The 25,780-nt window shown below is 42.7% G+C and overlaps 1 protein-coding gene across 2 annotated transcripts in view; it reads right to left on the bottom strand.

Annotated features, from left to right (window-relative positions):
• LOC115391449 (cat eye syndrome critical region protein 2 homolog) overlaps positions 1–23,334 on the bottom strand; it is a 37,203-nt gene extending 13,869 nt beyond the window's left edge. Inside the window, exons 1-7 of one of the 2 annotated variants that reach the window (XM_030095715.1) lie at positions 23,077–23,334; positions 4,018–4,112; positions 1,531–1,714; positions 1,039–1,160; positions 752–838; positions 389–456; positions 66–280 (exon numbers count right to left, since the gene is read on the bottom strand). In XM_030095715.1, the coding sequence (XP_029951575.1) occupies positions 66–280; positions 389–456; positions 752–838; positions 1,039–1,160; positions 1,531–1,714; positions 4,018–4,112; positions 23,077–23,196 (891 nt within the window). In that variant the 5' untranslated portion in view covers positions 23,197–23,334. The remainder of the gene's footprint in view (positions 1–65; positions 281–388; positions 457–751; positions 839–1,038; positions 1,161–1,530; positions 1,715–4,017; positions 4,113–23,076) is intronic. The other variant, XM_030095716.1, reaches the window with a different exon arrangement.
• Between the last annotated feature and the right edge of the window lie 2,446 nt (positions 23,335–25,780).

Here is a 25,780-nt window from a genome sequence, read left to right as displayed (position 1 = left end):
CACCACAGCAGAACACAGAGGACGTGCAGCAGACTTGACCAACCGCTTTCACTTTGTCGTCTGACCTTGTGCTCGATCATGCTGCTGATCTCCGGCAGGAAGTTCTGGCTGATGACACGGTAGAGGTGGCGGTCCTGCGGGGAGGTTTTGTCCTTGATGCTTTCTGCCAGACTGACCCACTGCTCCTCGGTATCGCACACCAGGGACCAAGCGCCTCGCTGACGGCTCGGCGGAGACAGAGCCGAGCAACATTCGGTCGCAGAGTCTGAGGGGGAGGAAACTGGTGTGAGCAAAACTACTGGTCAGAACATGGATTCAACACGCCTTCAAACATTATTGTCAGTGTGATTCATGTAAAAATGATTGATATCGTAATAGAATACTTTACTTGTGCTTGGGGAAAGGTCTTCATGTCCATTTTCTGTATTTCCATCAGTTACTTCACTTTCTACCTCACTGAAAAAGACAAACAAATTATGAATATCAAATACATTCAGATATTCAGACAAACGTGAGTAAAAAGCTGAGCTTTTAGAATGATGTAGTTGAAAACTTCTAGAATCACGTTTTGGTATTTCTTAAAATTTGTATTTAAAGGCCAGATCACAAACAGAAAAAGCAGCTGCTGTTTGACATTTAAAGACTTCTCTTGGTTTTACAGAATGACACATCTGTGCGACACATGCACAGCTTCACATCAGCAGTGATCCACACTGCTGCGGCGCCGCCAACAAAAGAAATGTGTTTTCACCTCAGCTGAGGGTCTTCATACTTCCTCTTCTTTGGTGGTCTTCCTCTTCTCTTTTTCTCTCGTAATGTCAGGTCAGATGTTTCCCCACTGCAAAAAAAAATAAATAAATAAATGAATTAATAAATAAACAGTGGGTTATCCCAAATGAAGTATACTGATAGTTACCACTGAGGAGTCTATAAACAAGTTTTAAACATGTTAGTTCACTAAGAACGCTCGACTGTATTGATATCAACTTCTTATGAGAACAGCAGAAAGCCGGTAGCACAGAATCCAGCAGTGTTTACCTGAGCCTTCTTCTGTGGCTCGGCTCCTCTTTGTACATGCGAGTGCCGTAAAAGTACCAGTAGAGGGCACCATTTCCGTCTTGCCCCAGAGGTTCTACCCTCAAGCTGTCAGCATCCAGACCCTGCAAGATCAGATGGTACTGTTATCACGTCCCTCTCATGAAACACTGTGTAAACTGTAAAAACAAAAACAAAAAAACAAACAAACAAACAAACCCTGACCTCATTCAGCAAACTGTGGATGTGAAATTGCAGCCACATAGGACACATTAGATTAAAGATATGTTGTATAATCGATTCTGGACCTTATCAGGTAACAGTTTACATAACTATGGAGATAGAGAGATACACAGAGAGATTCAGTGGCTCCTATTTAAATCTTGTGGAATCCTGAAACTCAGTACTGATTAAAATGCTTAAACAAACTTTGTACAATCTGCCCATAAAGGTACTTCTGCCTTATTCAGCTGCTGATTTCCACAGCAGGTGTACCTTCAGCAGGTCAAAGACATCGGCGGCATCCAGACGGTAGTCACAGAGTCGGTGCAGCAGCTCCACCTGCGTGCGGGGTGGCAGATTCTCAAAGGGCCCCTCGTGGAGTGGGTTGGGCTTCCCTTCCTCCAGCTCCCAGCGGTAGCTGATGATGTCGTCCAGGTAACTGCTGAAGGCCTGGGGGCTGAGAGAGCAGTCCGCCGTCACGAGCAGTTCACGAGTCTCACACCACTCCGACTCCTCAAAGTGTTGTCTCTTTCAGACCCTGCCTGCTACGACACCGTCAGGAGTCAGGGAAAACTTAGGCTTTTTTTTGTTTACAATCTAAAACAGACCTCATAAAGTGTCCATTGATCTTATTTTTAAGGCTCCTGCGTTTGCATGTTCGTTATACTGGGTGTGTCCACAACCATTTCACTTCACTGTAATGTTTTGGTAAGTGAGAGATCAGAGAGGGGAGCTGCAGCATTCTCAGAGCCATCTGGACAGGCTGTGGAGGTGAAGAATGAACGAGGGAACCATCAGTCATGATTCATTTCACATTAAGTCTTCAATGAACAAGTGTTTAAGCTACAGTTTATCTGACAATCTTCTTTCTAACTTAATGAAATTATTAAGACTTAAATTATTACTTGAACATGGTTTCTTTAGTCTACTATTTGTCTTTGTCTGTCCGAATAAATGCACTCTGTTCAATCGCCATGAGATGCGTAAAGCCAGCCCCGCATGTTTCAAAATAAAAGGTGGATACCTTTGTAATACATAGTTTAAAGGAAAAAGCAAAGTTCAAACTACCGTAGCGAGTGGAAAGACACTGGAGGAGGGGCTAGGAAAAGAGACCAGTTGCTTTGAATTGGGTTCCGTCTTGCTATGAGTGGTAAATAAATGTTGGTTCCGGTTCAGAATTAATGTGCACCTTTCAGTTCCAGCTCAGATGAACAGAACAAGAGGTTTGGGGCAGGGGTGAGCATCGAGGCAGCAGCACACAGGGGAGAGGGGCTGGGAAAAAAAATGGCTTATCTTGAAAGAGCAGAGTGCACTTTTCACACAGCTGCAGGCTGCCCCCTCCTTACTACCCCATCTCTCTCCTCCTTTCTGTCCCCTATTTTCTACAACATCCTCCCTCCCTCCTTCCCCCTGCTCCGGCAGAGCGTTTAACGCGTGCTGATGAAAAGGGCAGCTCAGTGAAAGGCCGGAGCTGAGCAGCCACCCCCAGGATGCCAGCGCCTGTCCAGTCCAATAAAGCAGGCTGTCCTCCTGTTACCGGCTGCCTGGGTGGAAAAACTGGATCATTCCTGCCTGTGTTCTTATCAGTTTACTGTATTGCTGTGCTACTATACTCCTCTCTAAAGGTGGGCTAACACAGAAGGTGAATAAAAGGGGAAACCCCTGAAAGGAACGAGGACGTGTAGATTTAAATAAATACCCGGCTCTGCTTCAAACTCACTTTCTCCCATCATTAGATCATAGGGCAGAGAGGTTTCTGTGGCTGTGCTGCTGTCATACGTCGCAACAGGAGTAAAGCATGATTTCACCGCACTACCTTTCAGAGCCATAACTCACCATCTAGTGAGGGAGTTCTGACTCCATCCGCCACTGACTCACACTTTCTGTGAGGGTTCCTCGGTCCAATGTCTCACTTCAACAAAATGGAAATACAGCCACAGATCTGGCAAAGTGTTCATTGATCGTTTCCACTGTGGCTCTGATTATTTTGAAACTGTAGGAGATGCTTCCACTTCCTCTTCATGTGATTATATACTAAGCTCTAGATAATAACCACTAAGTCATCACAGTTTTAGTCAGTGAGACGAGGTTATTACGGCTCATAACAAATATTAAAATACCTACACGTAATTCTGATTTTGAATCGACAGTGTTAACACGTCCATAACCCCATTGGTGTTGTCTTTGAACTTTCTCCTCACAGCAGATTTCCCCACTTTGAATCTTCTGAGGCTTTACAGTGCATAGTTTGTTCCGCTTGTGCTCAGATTTTCTGTGATGTTCATTCCACTCAGTAAACAGCATGAGATTGCGGTTAAGAAGTGGCTCAGAAACTTCACCCATAAGTCAATGGGTGTATTTGATTGTTTTTTTTAGAAGTTCTTCTATTGTATTATATCTGCTTTAAAAACCTCAAGACATTGGCCTCCATCTGTTCAATACACATTTATTTTCCACAATGTATAAAACAAGGGCAAGGACTTCCATCATAGTCAGTGGTGCTATGTTTTTACACTCAATCACAGAAAGTTTGTCAGTGAACCCAAGAAGGTTCCTTTCAGTTCCTGACGTACCGATCATGGTGTTGTGATCCCATAATTTTCAAAGAGTTCAGTGTTATATGCCGTTACTTTTGGAATGAAGCTCTGAAGAGTGAATAACAGTAAATTCTACATCAAGAACTTTACATTACATTATTGTTCAATCGATACCATACCAAGGTAGCGTTGCACTCTTACTTGAAATCAAAGTTCCACTTACGTGATGTCGGTGCGCTGATAGCATCCCTGCAAAAGACAGGCAATAAGGTCTCCGAGGAAGTCGAAATCCTGTTCAGACAAGGCTTTCTCCAGTTCCTAGACACAGCAAAAGAAGACACACTTAATGCAAGCATAAAGACCACTCGGCACAGCTGTTTCATGCCCGTGAAGCAGAACTCATTCGATTCAGGGGAGTTTGGTTCATTTTCACTCATACTTTACTGACTGTGCTCTAAATGCTGCTCCGACTGCTAGTTTCCATGAATACTGACGGTGAGGGGTGCCATGTTTACGTGAGGACAGTGGAGTTTCTCTTAAGTATTTTGTGTAGCTCAGAAAACCATCACTTCCCATTTTGTCAAAGAAAACACACACCAGGACACATTGCACACACTATCGTCTTTTATGCTGTGCTCTTGCACAGTGAAACTGAAGCCCTTTCCTAAGAGGAGTTTCAGCTGTTAGCAGGATTTATCACAGAATAAGTCACAATACTAAACTACTGGAGCACTTTTAGTTCAAAGTAGCGAGAACACGAGGCTGGCAGCGTGAACGTGATCAGGGTTTCTTTCACACCACATTCGTGCTGCACGTGAGAGTGACTCCAACCGCATCAAGACCGTCTTTCTGAGCTAGTTTTGGTGCAGCTGTTCTGGTTTGCAACAGAGTGTGAGTGTCATGTTCACACCTACAGTGTCACACAATTTCAAATCTCAACTGGGGAGATCTAAAGTTGTCATGTGTCCACTGTTAAACCTCGTCATACATGACAACTTTTCATGTGAAAATGCATAGTTTTTCAAAACCTTGGCATGTAAACGTGAAACTTTACTAAAGCGAAAATGCAAAAAGATGTGTTTGCACAGTAACGGCAAAAACACTGAAAACAGCGCAGTTTTAGTGTCCTGTGGGTACTGTTGATTGTTTTTGGTTGTGAAACCACTCAAACATGCATGCAGAGAACAAAACGCTCCAAACATTAATAATAGAGAGTGCGTGGACAGACGACCAAGTTGAACTGCAATTACAGGTGAATCCCACCTATAAAACTACCAAGTCAAACAGGAATATGGACTGGGAGTCACGACACTCTGGGGGTCGCCATTCAGTCGACTCATGCATGTGCACAACTATTTACGACAGCTGTGCTTCACTTGCAGAGCAGCAACGTTTCCACCGTGCTTGTGCACTCACCATACATTTCAGTGTATGGTAAGCTGGCAGGTATCAGGAAGAAGTGATGATTAATGTTTACAACTTTTAATATGACGTCTTGGTCTGCCAGCGGTTGGTGGGCTGCATATAAGGTTCAAGTTCAGCCATGACCCCTCGCCTGCCTGGCATTGTGTTTCAGCTATTGAGGTTTTATGAAGCGGCAGTAAACGCCAGTGCAAACTCCAAAAGACCTGAAAGCGCAGAGGAAAGATGGCAGGCAGCAGGGGCCGAGAGCTGAGACCAAACCACGGCCCCTCCTTCCCTCTCTCCTGACCAACCGAGACACAGCACCCCACACAGCTTCCCAGCATGCACTGCTCTCCCCAATGATACCCAAAAACTGTGGAGTGGAGAGAAAGCCATAGAGAATGAGAGGCTGATCGGGCAGAAATGCACGTTTTAAGATTTCAATCAACCAGGTGTCCATTACACCTAAATCCTTTCATAAAGGTTGCAAAGTCTGACCAGTCCCTCTTCAAATCAAGAGCACACATGCTTACATCTAACCACTCCCAACCCTTCATGGAGTGGCCATTGTATTCTCATCGTCCACAGATCTAGACATATCCACTTGTGTCAATCTGCCTGTCTCATTCACCATTATTTCACTGGTTTGAGTGATGCAGCCTCATCCCAGGTCCAAGCAAAAACAAAAGGGTTCAAAATGATCTCACTGACATCGACGCATGTTTAGCTTCTTTGTGCTCTTCTTTTCTCAGTCCACCTCTCTCTAGAGGAACCTGGCTGGGCCCAGAGTTCACCAAAGGTCAATCTACACACCTCCTGGCCATGGAAGATGACGGAAACCAGGAGCCAACGAGTCAGCACGATGAAAACCAGGAGAGGAGGAGGGGAGCAGGAACAAGGAGGTCCAGAAAGAAGTTGAAAAACAAGATAAGATAAATGGTTCTACTGGAGGTAACAAAAGAAATGGATGAAACCTAACAGCACGCTTCTGTTTCTCACCGTAACGTAACCAGCCAAAGGGCGTTTGCTGACTGAAAAGTACAATGAACGTACAGATCATTGCAGGAATACTGATGGCAAAAACTGTTAGACAGCAAGGATTATACATGAAGGTACATGTGAGTGAGTGACACGCTGCCAAGAGCAGTCAGACATCGAAAATAAAAATTCATTGCTACTGTTGTCATTTACCTGTGATACAGAATGAAAAACAAAAAGAGTTTTGGGTTACTTTTATTGATCACCTTCAGGAAATTATTACTCTGTCTGAATCTAATCCTTCGATTTTACCGTTAACTACCCATACTGAAACTAAAAAGCAGAGGGCTGCTGCACTGAAGCAGCCGGGAAAATGTAGGGGAGCTACGGTGGTAAACTGTCAGCAGTGGGATGTGCACTAGCAAATTTCCAGCTCTAACTTCTAAACCAGGGGGGGTCATGCTGAAATAGTCTATAATGTTGAAAAAACTGAAAAAGTTGAATATTTTAGATAAAGATCAGAGCAATTTCAACATAAGCCAAGTTTACTGTGTACAAAACAGTGATAAGGCACGCCCGCAGTTTGTGACAGTGTGCACTTAAAAAAAACAACAACAAAAATTCACATCCATAGCGTGGTTTTGATAGTAACGCTTCTTCAAGAGGAGTAAGGTAACTTTCAGTACTGCATCACTGATCTCTGCTTCATGCCATGTGAGTTTGCTAATACGGCACTAATATAGTGCAAGCAGCAGTGACTAATTCAGTTGCCTTATTTGTAATTACATGAACTGGAATTGAACGTCTGACAGGGCCAACACTGTCCTGCCAGCAGTTTGACACTCCTGAAACTATCAGACACAACATGGACTTTATCTTTTTCGGGTTGGTCACACTAGGAGCTTTAAATGCATTGAGCATGGGTACATTTTTCTGGGCTGAGGTAACTGAAACCTGGCTGCATCAATGAAGTCTTATTTATGGTAGTGGTCCCATTCAAAAGTACTGACAGGCGCCAAACGAGGACGAGACGATCCACAAAGCAGCGATCAGTCTGCTTCCACACAAACTCTGGTGCCATTTCAGTGAAATTTGATTGAAGTCTAAAGGCAGAATGGACCAAGCCCTCTAAACAAACCACACACAAGATGATGGGCTTTGGATTTTATATCCGTGAAGCAAATTATGTCAAGAAATTACAATTGTAAATACTGAGTCTTCTGAAAGTTCTAAAAGGTGTTGGTGTACTTACCAAATGAGAATGCACCAACATCACATATCCACAAGTTTATTATGGTTCATAGCTCAGTCCATCACGTTGTAGCACAGCTCATGAAGTTACGTCAAATGCTATATTTCACAACAGCTGCACAGCATGCATTCTGTTTTTATAACTTTTTTGTCTGATTTAAAAAATTGCCAGCGAGACCACAAAGTGAACTGAATTATAGAGCAAACTCTATTCTGTTGTCAACTTTGGTCCAAACCAGAGAACTGCAAAATGATGGAAAAAAGTAGCACTCAAACATACATCCACAGTTTATATGTGACCATAAGAGACACCCTTTGGGTGTTGAAGCCCCACTCCGTTATGCACGAACAATTCAACCTTTCCTACTGATATCAATGAGAAGGGTTTGGCGGTAGTGCCGTCTAATAATCTGTTTTTTTTCCCCCCCAACGCCACCACAACATAGATTTAGCAAACAACACTTTACATGCTCTCAGCATACAAGCGTTTGACCTCCCAGGGTAATCTCCAGCTCAGAGTCAGTGGTTCTGATAATCCGATATCTATTTGGTGAAGCGTCACATTTCAGGGAGTGAAATGTTGTTGAGCATGTGGTGGGAAAAAAAGCACTCACAACTCTACAAAGCCAGTATTTCACTTAGCCTTAAAAGTGAGAGAAAAAAAGTATAATCATGCATAATTGCAAATAATACCAACCTGGAGTACACCTATTCTGTTTAATTTTCTAAACAACGCATTCACTAAGTAAACGAAAACGGTGAGTGGGATTGTTAAAGTTTTTTTTGTTTTTTTTTCTAAACCGGATGTGTGGATATGAATGAAGTGAGCCACCTTCATATTTCACTTATAGTAGAAAAAATTGATGTTTATTAGTGAAATAAGTTAACTTGGACTAATCTTGGAACCAAAGTATGAGTATGTATACAGATTAATAAATTACATTATTACTACTTGACCATTTTGTTCTTTGCTCAAATCTATTTTTGAATGTTTGTTTATTTTAATTGCGTATTCATGTAAGCCTGGGGGGAAAGTCGGCATTTATCTCTGAAACTTCAACACAAACATTCTCATGTTTACTGGCATTATCTTCGTCACAACACTGATAAAACAGCACGCTGACAGTAAAGATAGTGGAGGCCTAGTTGATATACCTGCCAATAATGTAACGGTGCTGAGGCCAGTAGTAGTTTGGTCACACCCATGTCTGTCAGACAGCTGAAGATCCTTTCCTCGCCACAAGTTCTGATCACAAAGAGAATGTAATGTCCCTTCGGTGTGTCTCTCTGCTAGCGTACGTGCATATCATGAAAAGAGACTCCATAGCATGTTCTCTTCCCCTTCCAGGTCCCCATCAGGCATCCTCCTGGCCACAGCAAGCCCATCCATCAGAGAAAAACTGCACTTTGATCACACTTTGAAAAACTTGGGGCCACGGCTGGGGAGCGGGAGGAAGGCTGAATATCGCACAGCAGAGCGGTGGGCTCATGCAGCCCCTGGATTAACGGCACCCTTCCCAACTTTGAAGTGAACCACACACCACCTGAGATAGCAAAATAAAGGGGAATTACTGCTACGTGTGGACCCTTTCTTCCATCACGCATCCATCTGCTCGGCCAATCCCTGAGCAGACGGTGCTAAGAACACTCAACTTGATGAAGGTCTGCAGAGAACACCCTGCTGTGATGTTACAACCTTTCCTCTCAATGAATCCCCACATGACACATTTTGAGCTTGAAGGGCCTTTACCATCATCAAAAGTACTTTGGAGAGCGTTAGCCCTTCAGTTTTTTTATTTCTTTATTAATTTTTGCTCCGAGGTGTAACCAGGAATCTTTCGTACACCAAAACTGCAACTTGACAAATTTTATAGTGCCGAGTTTAGAGTATATCTTGTACACTACCTCACAAAATGGGAACTTATGTGGGATGGAATGATTGTGGTAGAAAAGTTGAATAAAGTATTGATTATCGCCGTTTATAATCTCACCTGGGATACTAAAAATGTGATTTGCCAACATGGACAATTCACATCAAAACTTATCACATATATCATAGACAACATGTAGTATATATATATATATATATATATATTATGAACAAACACCTTTTATTGTTCGATATGTTTGCACATGTCAAGCATTTGAGCACACAGTCAGCTTTCTCATGTGTATCGTGATTGTTGTCTAAGCAGCACACAAAACTTCGGGAATGAAAATGGAAAAAACTTCCAGAGGATTTTCCTCGTGTAGACGGGGCCTGAGAGCAGAAAGAAGTTACATCACTCCGTCTCCCTCCCAGCAAATCCCTGGATGAACGTAATGAGGCCAAAATTCAACAAAAAGAAAGACAAGTCTCTGTAAACATCTCAATAAGCTCTGCTAAACTTGCATCTGATCTTTTTGCATGAAGACAAAAAGATGAGAGAACCTTGACATCTGGGTAAATGATGTAATTGTAGGATACTTCCCCTGGAAATGTCCCAGGAACTAACCAGTATTAAGTATATCTGTCAAATGGAAAACATCCACAAACTTACTGAAAGACAGACACAAACACACATTTACCAAACACCACTGTGCACGCCTCGGCAGACCAAACAGTGAACTGCAGTACTTTGACTGTCTCAAATTAATGATCAATGGGATTCAAAGATAAGAACGCTGGTTCAGTGATTATCTTTAAAGAATATAAATCTCAGAACTAAACTGTCAGATTTATCACAGAGCTACTGCTGTGAACAAAACAGGCGATTCATTTCACAAACTGGGACAAGGATTGGAGGGTGAGTCAAGGCTTACTCAAAAGGTGTGTCATCACTTCAGTCCCTCTGTGGGCCCGGCTCGCAATCAGCAATTCACCCTGAAGGTATTTGCCACTTCTCTCACCACACTCCCCTGCTGTTTCTCTCTCTCTCTGCATCTCTTGCTGGCTTAACCTCTTATTCCTCTCTCTGCCACACCATTTTCCTCCCCCTGCCTTGCTGCCCAGGGCCTGCGAGGGCCTCAGAGGCATTCTATTATTCCCCTGACAACACCCTTACTTCTCTCTCCACCCCAGTCTTTTCCTTTCTCTGTCTTCCTTATCTCTGCTCTCCCTCCACACATTGTCCCCACTCCACCCGATTGTAGGGTTCACTGTAGCTGTGGACAACAATATGGTGAGGTAGTGATTTTGAACTACTGTTAAGTAGGGAAAAATCTGAAGAAACCAGATTTGGATAGTTCCGTTTGATGTCTCATCTGTCCGTGTGAGAGGTAACACCTGTGGCGACAACGTGTTTTACCACTTGTCCCTTTTCTCTTTTTCACAAGGTCCTGTTATGTACCTTCACAGACATCAGCATCATAAAATGCAAGAACTACTTATGATGGCCGTGGTGCACATGAGCAAAGGCAATGTTTCTGCCATTTACAGTGATGAAGCACAAGATTTTTCAGAAAAGCTGCATTTTCACTCATTCAGTTTTCAAAAATCTGTGTTTCCAGTAGCTCCAAACACCGTTTTTGTGTAAACGGACACCCAAAACACAACAAAAATTTTTCGTTTTCACTTGAAAATGTTGCCGTTTAAATGGGCCCTGACAGAACTTTCTTCCCCTGGAGTCAACAACTTCTATTGAAATACTGAAAGCTTCCCCTGAATGCTCAGTTCCTCCACAGATAAAACCTGAAATACTCATGACAAAAAGGGACATGCTCACACCTCCAATGCTTTGATCCTCTTCCAGTCAACTCCTAATTCAGACATACATTGTGACAACTTCTGACTGAGTCAACGGGTGTCAGTCAAACTCAAACTGCGACCCCCTGCCAGCCTTTGTTAAACATGGATCACAGGCTGAGCTGAAGTGCCTGGCTTTGATGGCTTACGATTCGCTGTTGGGACTGGAAGTGACTTTGTGATTGACATTTCACTGTCATTTAACTGACCACAAAACGGCAGGGAAATAAAGTAAAGAAAGATAAGCTGGTGAGACAACATGCCCAAGAGGGTAAAACAAAGAAATATGTAACACCGGAGAAGTTAAACCTACTTCATGCTTTGTTTAGTTTAATTACATATTATGTGGTTTGGAAGTAAAACATTTACTGGTACACTGCAGACTGGTGTTGAGGCTAAAGGGAACAACCAGAGATTAAGCATTCACTTCTGTGCTATAAGAAATGTTCCAACAGGGGTTGACTGTGTATTCATTAAACCTGCATCTGCTGTATGGTATGGTTCTTATGATACTATTGGAACAAAACGCACAGTCTATGTTTTCTATGAAAATGACAGTGATAAATGTTATGAGACACATTAATCAAGTGAGAAGAGCAAAAGTTTAAAGAGAGCTGAAGCTTAAAAAATAAGACAACGGACTTCTTGCATGAAGGAGAGCATCTGCAGTAGCAGATAAACATGAATTTTGCTTTCTTAGTGGACACTAATGGGGACATCATGTGACCCAATCCATATCTGCAGAGAGAGAAAAAAAACAAGATAAAACAAAAATTTCGTGTTTGGCTAACACTACTGAGAGAAAGAGACAGAGCGAAAGGGAGAATGCAAATGGACTGCAACCACAAGTGGAGCAGCGTTCCTATCAGCAGCTTCAAGGTTGTAGCAGATCCACAGAGCCTGTAGTATCATGGGGTTGGCCTCTATGGCTACCCTCATCGCAGACACTTTCCATACCACTGCCGTTAACAGCCCCTTTGGGGTCTATATCACCAACAGTTGGAGGATGTGTGCATGGATAGCTTGAGGGGGAAGGGAGGCCTGTTTGTTGTGTAAAAGGCTCTTCTCTTCCTCTCATATGCTTCTTTCTTTATTTCTTCCTCCCCCACCCCCTCCCACTTTCAGCTCACACATGGTTCCTCCAGGAGCCATCATCTGACAACACCCTCCACCCCCACACGTAACCACCTCCTGCCACATGACAAACATACACACACAGTCGTAAAACCACAGGAAAACGCCTTCGCATCCTCAGGATGTACGGTTCATCTGATCAGAGGAAAGCATCAGCGTCTCCGACTTGTTGCCAGATGCATCAAAACAAGAACTTGTTGGCTGATTTGCCTGCTCAGTAAGCCCTGATTTACAAACTGTGTGCTGCGGCCACAGTGAAAAGTTGTGTCCTCGACGTCAACGTTCCTACTCTGGCCTTTGGAGGCATTCAAATAAAAGGAGCCTGTAGGCAAAGACAATTTGTTCATGAAAATGTGCAAACAGCAAAAAGACTATAGGTGGTTCCACATAGGCCGAGGCACAATATGAGCTCAGTGACAAACACTAAATATAGCTCATACTCTCCACAAGTGTCAGGTTTGTTTCAACTTTCAGCTCAGTTTTATTGTAGTGTCACAGTCAGGGCCAGGTGGAACAGGTGGCTGGGGAAGAGGAGGAGGTGAGGGATGACCATAGGACAGATCCTTCCGGAGCCAGGCACATCCCAGACAGATGGAGACCCTTTGCCTTGGACTGGCTCATTGACCATGTGGGTGAGGAACATTAAGCACAGGGAGATGGGAGGCCACCCAGCGCAGCAGAGCCTCACACACTTTCACAGTCAGCTTTTAGGAAACTAAATCATCGACTTCCTTGTATAAAGCTGAGCTTCCTGATTCAGCTAACATCCCAGTGGACGCACATAGTCATGCTCATGTTTACACACAGAGGGACTGGAGAGCGTGACTGTAAAAGGCAAGGGAAGTCTGAATTAAAGCTAAACTTACGATTGATGACCCCCCCACCCCCAATCAAATATTTTATAGCCATTGATTATAAATCTAGCATTGTTTTGAAATGTCATATGTAACAAAAGACATCAGGGGACACAGCACCTAACCTCTTTGAAGTCAGCTGGCGGTGTCAAGGTCCTGACATTGTGAAACAACATAGCAATGGCACCCAAGGCACTTTGACCATGTTCACACCAACACTGGCACTTGGATGAGATAACCCAGCCCTCTAATCATTTAAATGCAGCCAGCCTGGAAACAACAGCAGTGAGCAAGGCAGTGGGTGGATTTATGGTTGTTTATGCATGTGGATGGAGCATGTGCGTGTGTGGTAGATGACAGTAGGGGGAATAATTAACTGTCAATTAGATGTACAACTGTGTTAAGGTTATTATGTTAAGTGTCATAATATCTTCAGCTTATAATTGGAAACTATTGTAATTGGTGAAACGTGTGCTTTGGTAGTTGACAAGTACTTTTACACACCACCGGCCTTCCTGGATTGTAAATTAATTTTCACTGATTGGATACGCCCAAACTGATGAAACCTGTTGCATTTTTAGTAAGGGGTGAAACACTGGACACCGTGCTCCCAAAAGCAGAGGCCGGTCGTGCCCTTTGGCCTGTGTTGCTGGCTTGGTAAGGCTGCAGCCTCAAGCAATGTTGGAACCTATCCCAGGCTGCTTTTTCCAGAAAACAGATTAAGGGATGTACGCATAGATTATGTACAGCTTGAGTGTGCAACCGACCAAAGGAGAACTTCCCTACATCTCTCACTTGTGTGAGGAGGCCCATTCACAACAGCACTGACTGGCAGAGTGAGTCAATGACATTTTGAAATACTAACACCCACTTTGTTAATTCCAACATAATGTCTTAAAAAACAAACATTTATATTAGCACCAGTCAATATTTGGAAAACTAACCATGTAAAGTTTTACACGGGGGGTTTAAATGCTCAGGCAGAAATCTTAATTTAATTTTTGGCCTCCTGCAATCCATGTTGGTCCGGCCAGAGTGCCAGTTTGCACCTCGTGAAAGCCCACAGATGAAAGTCTATCCCCTCTGTGTTTTTCCTTTTGCCAACTCAGTATTGTCCCAAAAATGTTTTCTGATTTTTGGAAGAAAATCCCTAAAGTTAACATGCACCTTTTATAGTCCATGGTGCTTTACTTGCCTAGCGGATTTATCACCCTTATGTTTCAACCTACACCCTCCATAAAGTTACATCACACTCAATCACTCATAAACACACACACAGCAGCACAACAGAGACTTTCAAGACACATGCATCCCAATGGAATGAATGAGTCCTGTTTTGGTGACGTTCTCATCACGTAGTCTCCCTGTGAATTTTCTCATCCCTGCTTCACAACAACCGCAAGGATACAGAGCAAAAAAAGCAAAACTGAAGGGATGCAGAACCCAGACTGGAGACAGAGAGAAGGAACCATGGGGAGCTTCAACAATGGAGCTGGCAGAAAAAAAAACAGTGTATGTGCCCCTCTACCTCCCCCCTGAGCACACACTCCCCATGTGAAACCATCTGATGCATGTACTGCTGCTCTCACTTGTCAATCACAACTGGGGGAGGGGCAGCTGCCTCTTACAAAGCCCCCCTCGCAGTGCATTCTAGAGAGGGCATTAAAAAAGACGTGCAAAAGGGTTCTTGATCTCTGAGTGGTACTCATGGAGTGTGAAAAAGTTTTGAAGGCATTATGTGTCGCCTGATCTGGAAAGGAAAATGTCAGAGGTTGCTGTGTGCAAGGATGTAAGAAGGGCTGAGCTAGGGATGTGCCAGTGGGTGGGACGGGGACTAGAAAGGAAAAGGGATGTGAGGGATAAATCAACGGTATAGATTTGGAGTGAGAATGGATCATTGTTGATTTGTGTGGTGGATGAAATCATCTCCTTGGAAATGACAAAGAAGGAAAATCAGCTTGAGGTTGACAGTCAACACTGTCACCAGTCTGTGATCTCTGCTCATGACCACAGCAAAAACACTTCTACTCCTGGAAAAATCCACTATTTTCCTCCTTCATTTGCTTGTTCCAGTGATGTCCTGCCACACTTCAGTCTAAACATGTTTGTCACTAATATACAAGCAGCTCCTTCGATGCCAGATTGGCAACATTATTGGCACACATTTGCAGTTGCACTGTAGAAAAAGTGGAAATCAGGGGGGTGTGCGTCTATCTGAAGTTGGGCCATGATGAAGCGACACTTAAGCCTCCATCCGATCCCCCTCCCCCGTTAATCCATTTGCTTTCAAGACAACAGAAACAAGGACATGCTTACAGGCAGTCTGCTCTCACTTATTTACCAGATCTAATAGGACTAAATCTTGTTTTACAATCACAGTGGGCGCTTTTCAAAAAACACTGGAGCCCCCTCCACAAAACGACTGCGGTGGCAGCAACTAGCACCCAGCCTGAGTGAAGAGCCTCCACCCTCCAGGGGGAACGGAAAGAAAGAACCACCATCTGGGGTTTAGTCATGGTGATGCCAGGGGCTGGGGCGCCGTGACAGGGAGACTACTGGGGCTCGAGAAGGGGATGGGGCAGAGGGGCTGCTGCTGGGTACGTGACAGAGGTACAAGTGATGGCAATCACAAAGGCAGACGTGGAAAGGTGAAGAGACGACAGATGCATAATTGGAGAGGTTGTTATGGCAAGAAGCTGCCTGAAATAAGTAGAGGATGAAATGGATGATAATTCCTAATGAAAAGACAGCAAATCTGAGAGACTGAATTGCAATCAGTCAGTATTTTATCTCATGAAAGAGCAGAACGTACTACAATCAGATCCTTTATGCCACCTCAAAACTTAAAAGCTCATTCACTGAGGACCAGTTCTTCATTTCCAAAAGATTCTCATCATATGCGCAACAAAACTGCTAACATGCGGATTTGTTTGGTACCGCTTAACAGTTTGAACAACACATCCAGGACAGCAGCAGAGAGAACGTTTTTGTGTCCATGCGGGGTGTGTTCAGGGACACGAGGTGACTGTAGGTCACTGCCTTTTGGAAATGCTCCGTGCCCGGTGGCTTCCGTTGTGTATGTAAAATAGAGAAAAATAGACTCAGTGGCTGACAGGTTGGGTTGTGGCTTAACCCATGCAAAAACACCATGAAGAAATGATATGAGCTGAACAATGTGCTCAGATGGAAGTCAGTCTGGCTTTAAGGTGGACGCCAGGATATTAACGTCAAGATGCCTGGGTAGAACACATTTTGATGTCAAGAGTAAAAGGATGAAAGCTTGGTGAGACATTTGATGCACACCCACAGAGGCTATTAAGACATCCATTCACGTCGATGTTAGGTGTGGTCATGTTGGCAAATACGTGATGACATGAACTTCTCAAGCTATTAGCAATAACCGGTGCAACAAAACAAACTGGAAAGCGCGGTAGGTGTACGGTTTGTGCACACCTACATTGGCTTCAAAAGAAATTTAATTTGAAGGGAAAACACCTATGCAGGAAGACTGTAGGCAAGACGGAGTAAAAACGCCAGGTTACACGGAGAAACACAGCAATTTTTAAAGCAAAAAAATACTTTAGATTAATGAAAACAGACATACTGGCAGAGATGGACACATCATAAACAAAAGTGGGTTTATAGCTGTAAACCTCAAACATCAGTGTTTTGCTTATTGTTCAGAAGCTAGAGGTCACAGAGATGGAGGAGAGTCAGAAGTTGAAGTGAGTGTGTCAAGCAAAGCAATTCAAATATAGGCTACCAATAAAAAAAAAAAAAAAAAAAGTACACAGTGCTGCACAACTCTCCAGCTAATCAGGCCCTGAAGTGAGTATGAATGTTGGATCATTGGTTCAATGCACAGACATAACTGGAAGTCGTGAACCCTCTGCCTCCATGCCTTCGCCATGGCAGTCATCATAGAGGCGTGGAGCGAGTGGGTTCTGATGAAATCTACCTACTGAACACAGCACAAGCTTTTTGTGTGTTCGAAAGACAATCAGTAGATGTACTTCAATGAAGCTCTTTGCTTCGAGCCATCATCCAGACAGCAAAACCAAAGAAACGATCAAACTCAAACCATATGGAAACAAAAATAATAATAATAATAATAATATGTCCACTGACACGACAAAGCGGCAGCCTACCTGCACTGGAAGATCTGCAAGGAATACAACATGAAGACAGCTGATAAGTGGTACGAACACCAACCCAACACCGTCACCGAGAACAACGAGATCACCATCCTATGGGACATGCCCATCCAGACAGACAGAGAGATCAAAGCGAATAGGCCAGATATCATCATCAAGCATAAAATGAAGAAGGAATGCATCCTCATAGACATGGCCATACCATCTGAAAGCAACACCTCTGTCAAGGTAACAGAAAAGCTGTCGAAATACAAGGACCTGGAAATCGAGATCAATAGGATGTGGGGAACAAAGACCACAACAATACCAGTGGTCATCGGAGCTCTTGGACTTGTGAAGAAGGTATTAGAGAAATACACCGACAAGATCCCTGGCAACATCAACGTCCAAGAAGTCCAGAAGATAGCCCTCCTCGGAACAGCACACATACTACGGAGGGTTCTATCAATCAAGTAGAAAGTAACAGCTACCCTTTAGCGCCTCAGGACCATTGTTTGGACCCGGCTCTCTAGGATGTAAAGAAGGATGCATAAAGAACATATAATAATAATATTTATAATGAAGCAACACTGTAATCATCATCATTAAAAGCCTATCTGGTTCAAAACAAGTTAAACTAAGTGATATAAAGTATTATTTAAAAAGCTGTAACTGTTGTATACGTGGAACAGCAACCAATACAGCTTGAAGTGTGGGCAATTAAGACAAGGCTGTCAAGTGGTGATAAATTACCCACTTAATGTTTTGATAATATAAATCAATTCATATGACAGGTGAATCTTGCTTGGGTGCTGCACCTCTTTGAATCAGGACAAACAGGTCTACTCTGCAATCTTTTGACACGGTGGCAGAGTATTTCTGCAAAATTGTTCAAATGATTGAACAAAATTTGATTTGGAACATCTAATGCTACAACGTAACCTTTTTCTTTCAATAGTTTCACAATTTAACAAGAATCTAGTGATAGTTACTAAAAATTGGAGATGAAAAGGTACACTAAAACATGTGAGAGTAATTGATTAACTTGGAAGAGCAATACCATGTCATTTATTTTGTACAATGATGAAAAAAAACCACAGCATGGAAAATACAAGATCAAATTCATGAATACAGTGACAGGCCACTGATAAAGATACATGAAATAAAGGCATGACAAAGTGCCAAACAGGCTGCCAGCAGAGCACGGACTGACAAGAGAACGAGAACAGAGGTCTTTGGCATGGATGACCATGTCTGGCAATGAGGATGGAGCAACAGAAGCCTGCGGTGTCTGCTGGCTGTAGGATTTCAGGCATCACTTCACAGATACGAAGCCAAGAAACTCGGCATAAGCCACAGAGACAAAAAGCCAGGCAAAGTGGACAGCCATGTTGACCCTGGGCTGCCTTTAGTGCACGTCCTACTAATGCACTTTTGCTTCCTCGCTGTCTTGCGCTCCATCTCGAGGACACTTTTCTCTACTTCCCCTCTTTTCCCCTTTTCCCTCCCACTCAAGCTCTCCATCTCTCCCACTCAACTCCCTCGTCCACACACACGTATACACACAGCCTTTTCTTTCCAGCTTGCTTCCTGTAACAGAGGAAAGTGGAAACCAGTGACAGTGAAGTGTATCAGCCCAGGAACAATGCGCAAGGGGCTGTTTTGTAAGGCTAGCCAAGGAAACAGGGGGTAGACTCCATTATCACTGACCAGCACCATAGAAAGAAAAGAGCTGCCACAGCTGAACTGCAGCAGCACTATCCAAGTGGACCACAGAGTTTGTTAGTATCGGGCGTTTCACAAGGACCCCACAACACTGAGATTCCATATGTGGGATTTATTACTGAACTATCTACTTTGACCAAAAGAAACAGGTGTTTCAGCAACAGCATAGAGCAGAACTTATGTATCAGGTGTTCGGATAGGGCTGGCTGCATTCATTTTCATAGCATGAGATTCTCACACATTTCACATTCATCAAGTGTTTAGAGGTGAAAGAGTGGAAAGGCTTGACACTGATCTATTCCAGCTCCTAACTAAATATAAAAAATATGTCACTTTCGATGCTCAAAATCCAATAGTAAGCTGTCAATGAAAGGTCTCCTTGGCATTAACTAATTTGTCAAAAAAAAAAAAAAAAAAAAAAAAAAAAAGAAAAACTGATATGAATTCAGAGAGAGAAAACTTCAATTTCCACGCGTTTTCCGGGGGTGTATCCGAGACATAACAAAACCTGTGAAAAATTAAAGTTGTTTCACTATTTTCTTTCTGCGTGTGTTGATCGTCAAAGGCCTGAACAATATTCTGTAAGATGATCACAGACTTTGGATTCTGGACAGCAGTGACCAGTCTTGTCATTCATATTACAAAGAGGCATGAAAGATTTTTTTTCCAAAGGAAATACTTAACAGAGCCACAAAGTGGTGAACTGGTCAAAGTGTGAACATTCCCAGGACAACCTAATTCAAGCCTCGTGCATTTAAATATAGTTAGCAACTCTGGCTTGTAGGTGTGTTTGTGTGTGTGTGTGTGTGTGTGTGTGTGTGTGTGTGTGTGTGTGTGTGTGTGTGTGTGTGTTAAGGGTAAAGAAAATAGATATGGATAACACAGATCTGTCAAGATGGGACGGGCGGATCAATACCTAAAAGCAGTGTCATGCAGAGGTGCTCAGGTCATACTGACCCCTGCTCACTGGAGGCACGCAGTAGCAAAGATGGACACAGGATAACGGCAGCTATGTCCACAGTGAATGACTGATAGGGTTAAGAAAGTAAAGAACGGAATTGAGTAAGCTCACTCAACACACCGCACTCCATCATGTCCGATGACACTGCAGAGACTGGCTGCCCCCTTATTCACCCACCCCTTTAGTACTTGGGTAATTCAACCCTTATATCCAGGGATAGGATCGCAAGTTAAGCTGACTCAGATCACAAAATCAAATGCTCACACGCAGTGAAAAGCGTCATGAAGGAGGGGGGGGGGGGGGTCGTTTTTAGATAATTACCCACAATTAGGTTTAATGTTTTGCCAAAAGTCAAATGTAATTGTTATTTATGCAACCATAAGTGGGTCATTAATTTTCAGCACCCCTGACAAAAAAACAAGTCCAGACAGAGGGGAGAGGCAAATGATAATGTGTCCAAATGCCTACATTTGCCGAGAGTGCCCTGGCCAGCTTGTCTTGTTGCTGCAATGTAGCGTTAAGCAAAACAAGCCTGTCTGCATGACAAGTTTCCTCTTATTTCGACAACACAAAGTCCTCAGAGAGCAAACACAGTGGAACCAAAGGTCCAAACAGCAGAAGTCAGTCTGAATATTTCAGTTTGCAGCACCACAGTAGCAAAATAACATGAACCAGGCCGATAAGCAATTGAATTTCTAGGGATCTCATCTTCAAAGTGCAGTAACTTTTTGCTCGCATTTCCAACAGTTGAATCGTTTTGATTTAGTCAGAATAATTATTTGTAATTTGTGAAAATGGCATCTACCCATAAGCTCACTTTAAATACTAAATGGTAGGGTGCAAACGGAGGTCAACCTTTACACAAGGCTAAGTGCTCCACAGACTTGAGATGAGCAGCTATGAGCTTTGAAAAATGCCATGAAAAGATGAAAATAATCACCCACAATGTGAGCACAAATAGGCTAATTCAACAATAAATTCCAAGAAAAACTTCTGATTATATACTACTAACAAGCATTAATTTTCACAGGTTAGAATAGGTGAAGAGTTGTTAAAGATTTTATTTGTGTATACACTATCAAAATTCAAGCACAACAAATAAACTGTGCATAAAAAATATAACTAGACATTACTCTTTCCATATGGCTGTCTCAAGATTCAAATGAATAAATAAAAAGTGTAATGATATTCAATATGTGTTCCTAGCTGTAGTTTGTGATAAAGACATTGAGTTCTAAGTAGGTTTTGTTTAATAAACAATCACTAGCTTAAAACACAGAACAAACTGTTGGTGTTTTTGTCAAGTTGAAGATGGGACCCAGCATTCAGAATAACGTCATGTTACAGTAGAATGAACAGGGGTTAGATAAAAAAAAGCATCTGACACACACAAGAAGAGAGCACTCAGCAACATGAGGTTTACTTTCAGTTCTCATAATTAAAAAAAAAGTTAATGTTGCAGATTCAGCACACATACTGGTGCTATGTTTTCATTTAAGGACACATACAGTGAACTAGCTTTGAATCCAGAACCAAATATTACCATTCTTATAAATGCATCTGCAGACAATTAGTATGAAATTGTAATCCAAACATTTATTTAAATTGATCTGAGGGGTGTAGCAGGATATCTGAGCTGCTCTGTGGTGTGTTTCAATACAACGACACCATTCACCCAGGGTTACAACAGCACCATCCTCCTGTTCAAGCTGAAAGGCTCGGGCCACGTTTAGTCCGCAGGAGCACTTGTAAAGTTAAAATTAGACGGCTCAACCTGTGAAATCCCTGGATCTACATAACTTCTCGTTAGCTTCGTGGTAATAATGAAACAAACAGCCCCGGTCTCCGGGCGGGCCGAAGGAACAAAGCAAGCAGCAGCACAACATTTTCAACTTTCATGTAAACTGGGCGCAACGCGATCCCCCATCTGGCTCGCACTTCGTTTAACAACAAAGCCCGATGCGTACGTGTTTCTCTCCCCGGAGGGGGTGGGGATGGGCGGCTGGCTGCCTGGATGGCTGACTGATGGAGGCTGTTGATGCGTGATGTTGACCCCACCAGTTTCTTTAAAGTCCCATCATTCCTCGACAAGCTGAGCCATCTTCATCAAACCCGGTGTGGGGTTGATATGGTGGGGCAATATTTGACTTTGCAGTGTTTTCAAACCATAAGAGCCGGCTCGAATCGAGTGATAAAGTTCAATTATGTAATAGTGGTGTAATAAATTTGAGTCGGATATCACGTTGAGGCTGGGTTTCCACCTTGGCGGTGTACTGTAGCCGATTTTCTGTGTAAACAAACGTTTAAATCCTCGTTTTTTGAAGCAATATGGGACTTGGGCGAGCAAACAATGCCTCCACAGCATCTGCGTCCCTATGGCTACCCAAGCCAGATGGCTTTCCAAGACAATAAACTCAAACCTCACGCCGTGAACTTAACTTCATGTGACAGAAAAAACATGAAAAAACATACACGGTGGCACGGCTCACATCAAAACAATATACTACTGCACGACTTCAGCCCAAAAGACTGAATATTAGCCAGTTAAGTGTAATCCAAACAATGTTTTATGGGAATATAAACGCCATTCAATGATGTAATCCGAACAGACTACCTCAGATTAAGTTATTTTTTGAGGGGTGGGCGGAGGGGAGGTAAATAATCTGGCACACAGTCGCTCGCAAACATAAACACGACCCCGGGCAAAATGAAAACAAACGAGAGAGGCACATGGTGGAAGAGGAGCTCCGTTCTAAAGTTACCACGGTTCAAGAGAGCATCACTGCACGCGCAGCAACACGTACAAAATACACCTGGCCGCTCGACCGGCTGGAAGTTTCTATCAGTCAGTTTTAAACTTTTGTCGGAACGACAATTAGCCCCCACAGCTAACTTTAGCTTAGCTAACGAGCTCGTTGGGTGGTTACCTAACAGGATTGCCTTAGTAACCGTACAGCACGAGAACTTCACGGAACAGCGTTAAGCTGGTTAACCGCATAACTAGTTCCACCGGCTGCGCGAGACACACGCCGCACACGAAAAAGCTGACACAAACAACTTTTCATTTCCGCAAGCAAACACATTCAAGCCACTTTCGAGAGTCGTGATTTTAGTTTACCTCTATTTCAAAGTCGGGAAGGTTGAACGCGGTCCTGAACAGCGAGCAGAAGTGGGCTATGGCGGGGACTTCCCACCAGGACTGGATCTCTTCCACAGAAACTGTACATCCCCGGGACATTTTCGGGCCGGAAGACTTGTGTAGCGTTTTGTTCTCACATTAGAAAGTAGTTTCTTCAGCGACTTATAACGCCTCCGTAACATTACAAAGAGGGAAAAAGTTGTGACCGCAGTCCTGTCGGGATAGTTGCCATTGCGATCCGGGGAGCGTTACAATCTGTTTCAATCAGAGTCTCACCGGAGCTGAACAGATGGGGAGGGTCATACCATTCCGTCACAAAATGGGGTGGTCTAGATTACCTAGCGCGATGTTTAGGGCAATATTTCAATACAAATCATCCATACACTATCAAAATATAATTATTTACACTAATAATAAATAATTCCAGTCGACGCTTGACATTTTTGTTTTATATTTATTGTTTTGGCAAAAGGTATATTTTCAAAATCACCCATCTCCATAACAATGCGCCCGGTGTTTAAAGGGAACTACTGTGACCGATAAATGAGTGAAAACTACAGTAAAAGCAGGCATGAGTCAGGAAAAGTTTGATTTCATCCCGAATTTAGTAATCACTATTTGGTACATTTTTTTTCGTTCTTATTGCTGAGTAAAGGGGCGAGTTGCTCATTGCTTAGTTTTATTTTATTTTTTTTCCATCACACTTAATTTACTTTAATGACCATATTTGAAAATCCCCTGAAGTATCACTCAGATCTTTATCAAGAGATACAGTGACCTCCCTGGTGTGTTGATCTTTCGTAAACAACACTACAGTGGTAGTTTAAATAGACAACACTGGGGCTCCCCCCATCGTAATGCTTGAAACAGTGCAGGCGACAGTGTGGGAACACACACTTTTCAGTATACACTGCGCAACCTCTTGCACAACTCAACTTTTTTGAGTTCTTATTTGCTGCAAGAGGAAATGCAGGAAGTGAAATGCTTATCTCACAGCGTCAGCATTTATCAGTATAAGAGATTTTTGAAAAATTTACTCAGAGTGCAAACGTGAAAAAAATTGTCTGCAATGTCGCACTTTGGCCTAAAGATGGCGCAAGAGGAACACTTTGAATTGTCCAATGTTCAGAATGTCCCCAGGTTTGCAGGACCCGTTTGAGGCAGTGTTGAGTGTCCAGGTTTGTTCCTCATCCTGATGCAGAGACACATGCACATATGCATATGACACATAATGCACAGTACACACATCACCTGAATGAATCCCGCTGGGAGGGAAGTCTTGTGCTCCAACACACAAAAACTTTCACTCTGGTTTCCATGTTATAACATTAAGCTCATCCCCATTGTTTCACAGTACAACCGATGCTGCAATAAATGCTGGAAACAATACAACTTGGAAAAAAGCTGTTTCTTTGGCAGCATAATTTCAGTGAAACAGTGTAATAGTGTACAGGAAATAATGGCAGGATACAACTTCAAATATGTTTGAAATTTTAATCTGTCAAGAACCAAAAGTATTAAGAGCAGGTTTACACCTGGTAACTAAAGACAATTTACAACTTTGAGTCCAGTGCAAACAGCTTGAAAATTTGCTGTTGGCAAAAGTCAGACCGAGCAACATTATAAAGATCAAGCTCTACACGGAATGGGACAAAAAATGGCTCGAAATAAATACATCTGCTAATAAAATCTCTGCATGAAAATAGAAATGATTTTTTTTATCATTACAGTGTTTATTTAAACATATATAAACAGACAGTATTACCTTTAATTACAAGACCTGTGACATGTCATACAACCAAAATAGATATTCAACAATTATGCTGGTATCAATACGGTCCATTCGATCACCACAGTGTCACAGCAGTGCAACAAACAAGAAAGCAGTCCCATGACCTCTTAAAGTTCTCAGCATCATTATTGATCTTCGCCAGCACGTGTTCACATGATACGATCTCTAATGCTGATTCCATCTAATTCTTAATATCTGGAGTGGATGCACTTTTCCACAGTCTGAAGATCACTCAGGTCGAAGTGATATCTCATATCTTTATCACTGTCAGGTCATATTTTGATATATTGGGAATTTTGAAACAGAATTTTTTTTTAAAGTCAGGTTCATGCTACGGCGTCACCAACATCGAGGGCAAAAACAGTTTTCCATCCCCATCGCACACAATGGTAAAGAACTATCTAAATAAAGTATTAATTATTAACCCATGTAAGAAACTACGATCTGTGCTGATGGTTTTTCACTGCTGACAAGTGAAAGGGTCATTGATGGTAATTGCTTTTCCATCAAGATCAATATATATGTCAATCGATCCCCGTGAAAAACATAGTTTAAGGGTAATGAGTAGTTACTGCAGTGGTCACATGTTCCTTTTGTGTATGTGGATGTCCTTACATAATAGTTTGTACTTCATTTCAATCTTTATATTCTTTCCAAACACAACACTGGATACTCTACTACCAGTAGTAATTGGAAGTCTGTGAACATTTCCGGCATTAAGCGAGTGTGGAGGCATTATGTAATACTAGGGATGTTGAATAGGGAGCTCATTACTGATGGGAGAATTCTTCCTTCTTCTTTTTATAGTATTACAAAATAAAACACACTGGTCATAACTGTGCAGTATTTGTCATGCATATGCTATAATTCTCAAGAAAGAGCTGATGCAGA

The sequence above is a fragment of the Salarias fasciatus genome, chromosome 7 (genome assembly GCF_902148845.1).
Source record: "Salarias fasciatus chromosome 7, fSalaFa1.1, whole genome shotgun sequence".
Taxonomy (NCBI): Eukaryota; Metazoa; Chordata; class Actinopteri; order Blenniiformes; family Blenniidae; genus Salarias; species Salarias fasciatus.
Note: the sequence above shows the minus strand (reverse complement) of the source record. Positions and strands in the feature narration are given on the sequence as shown.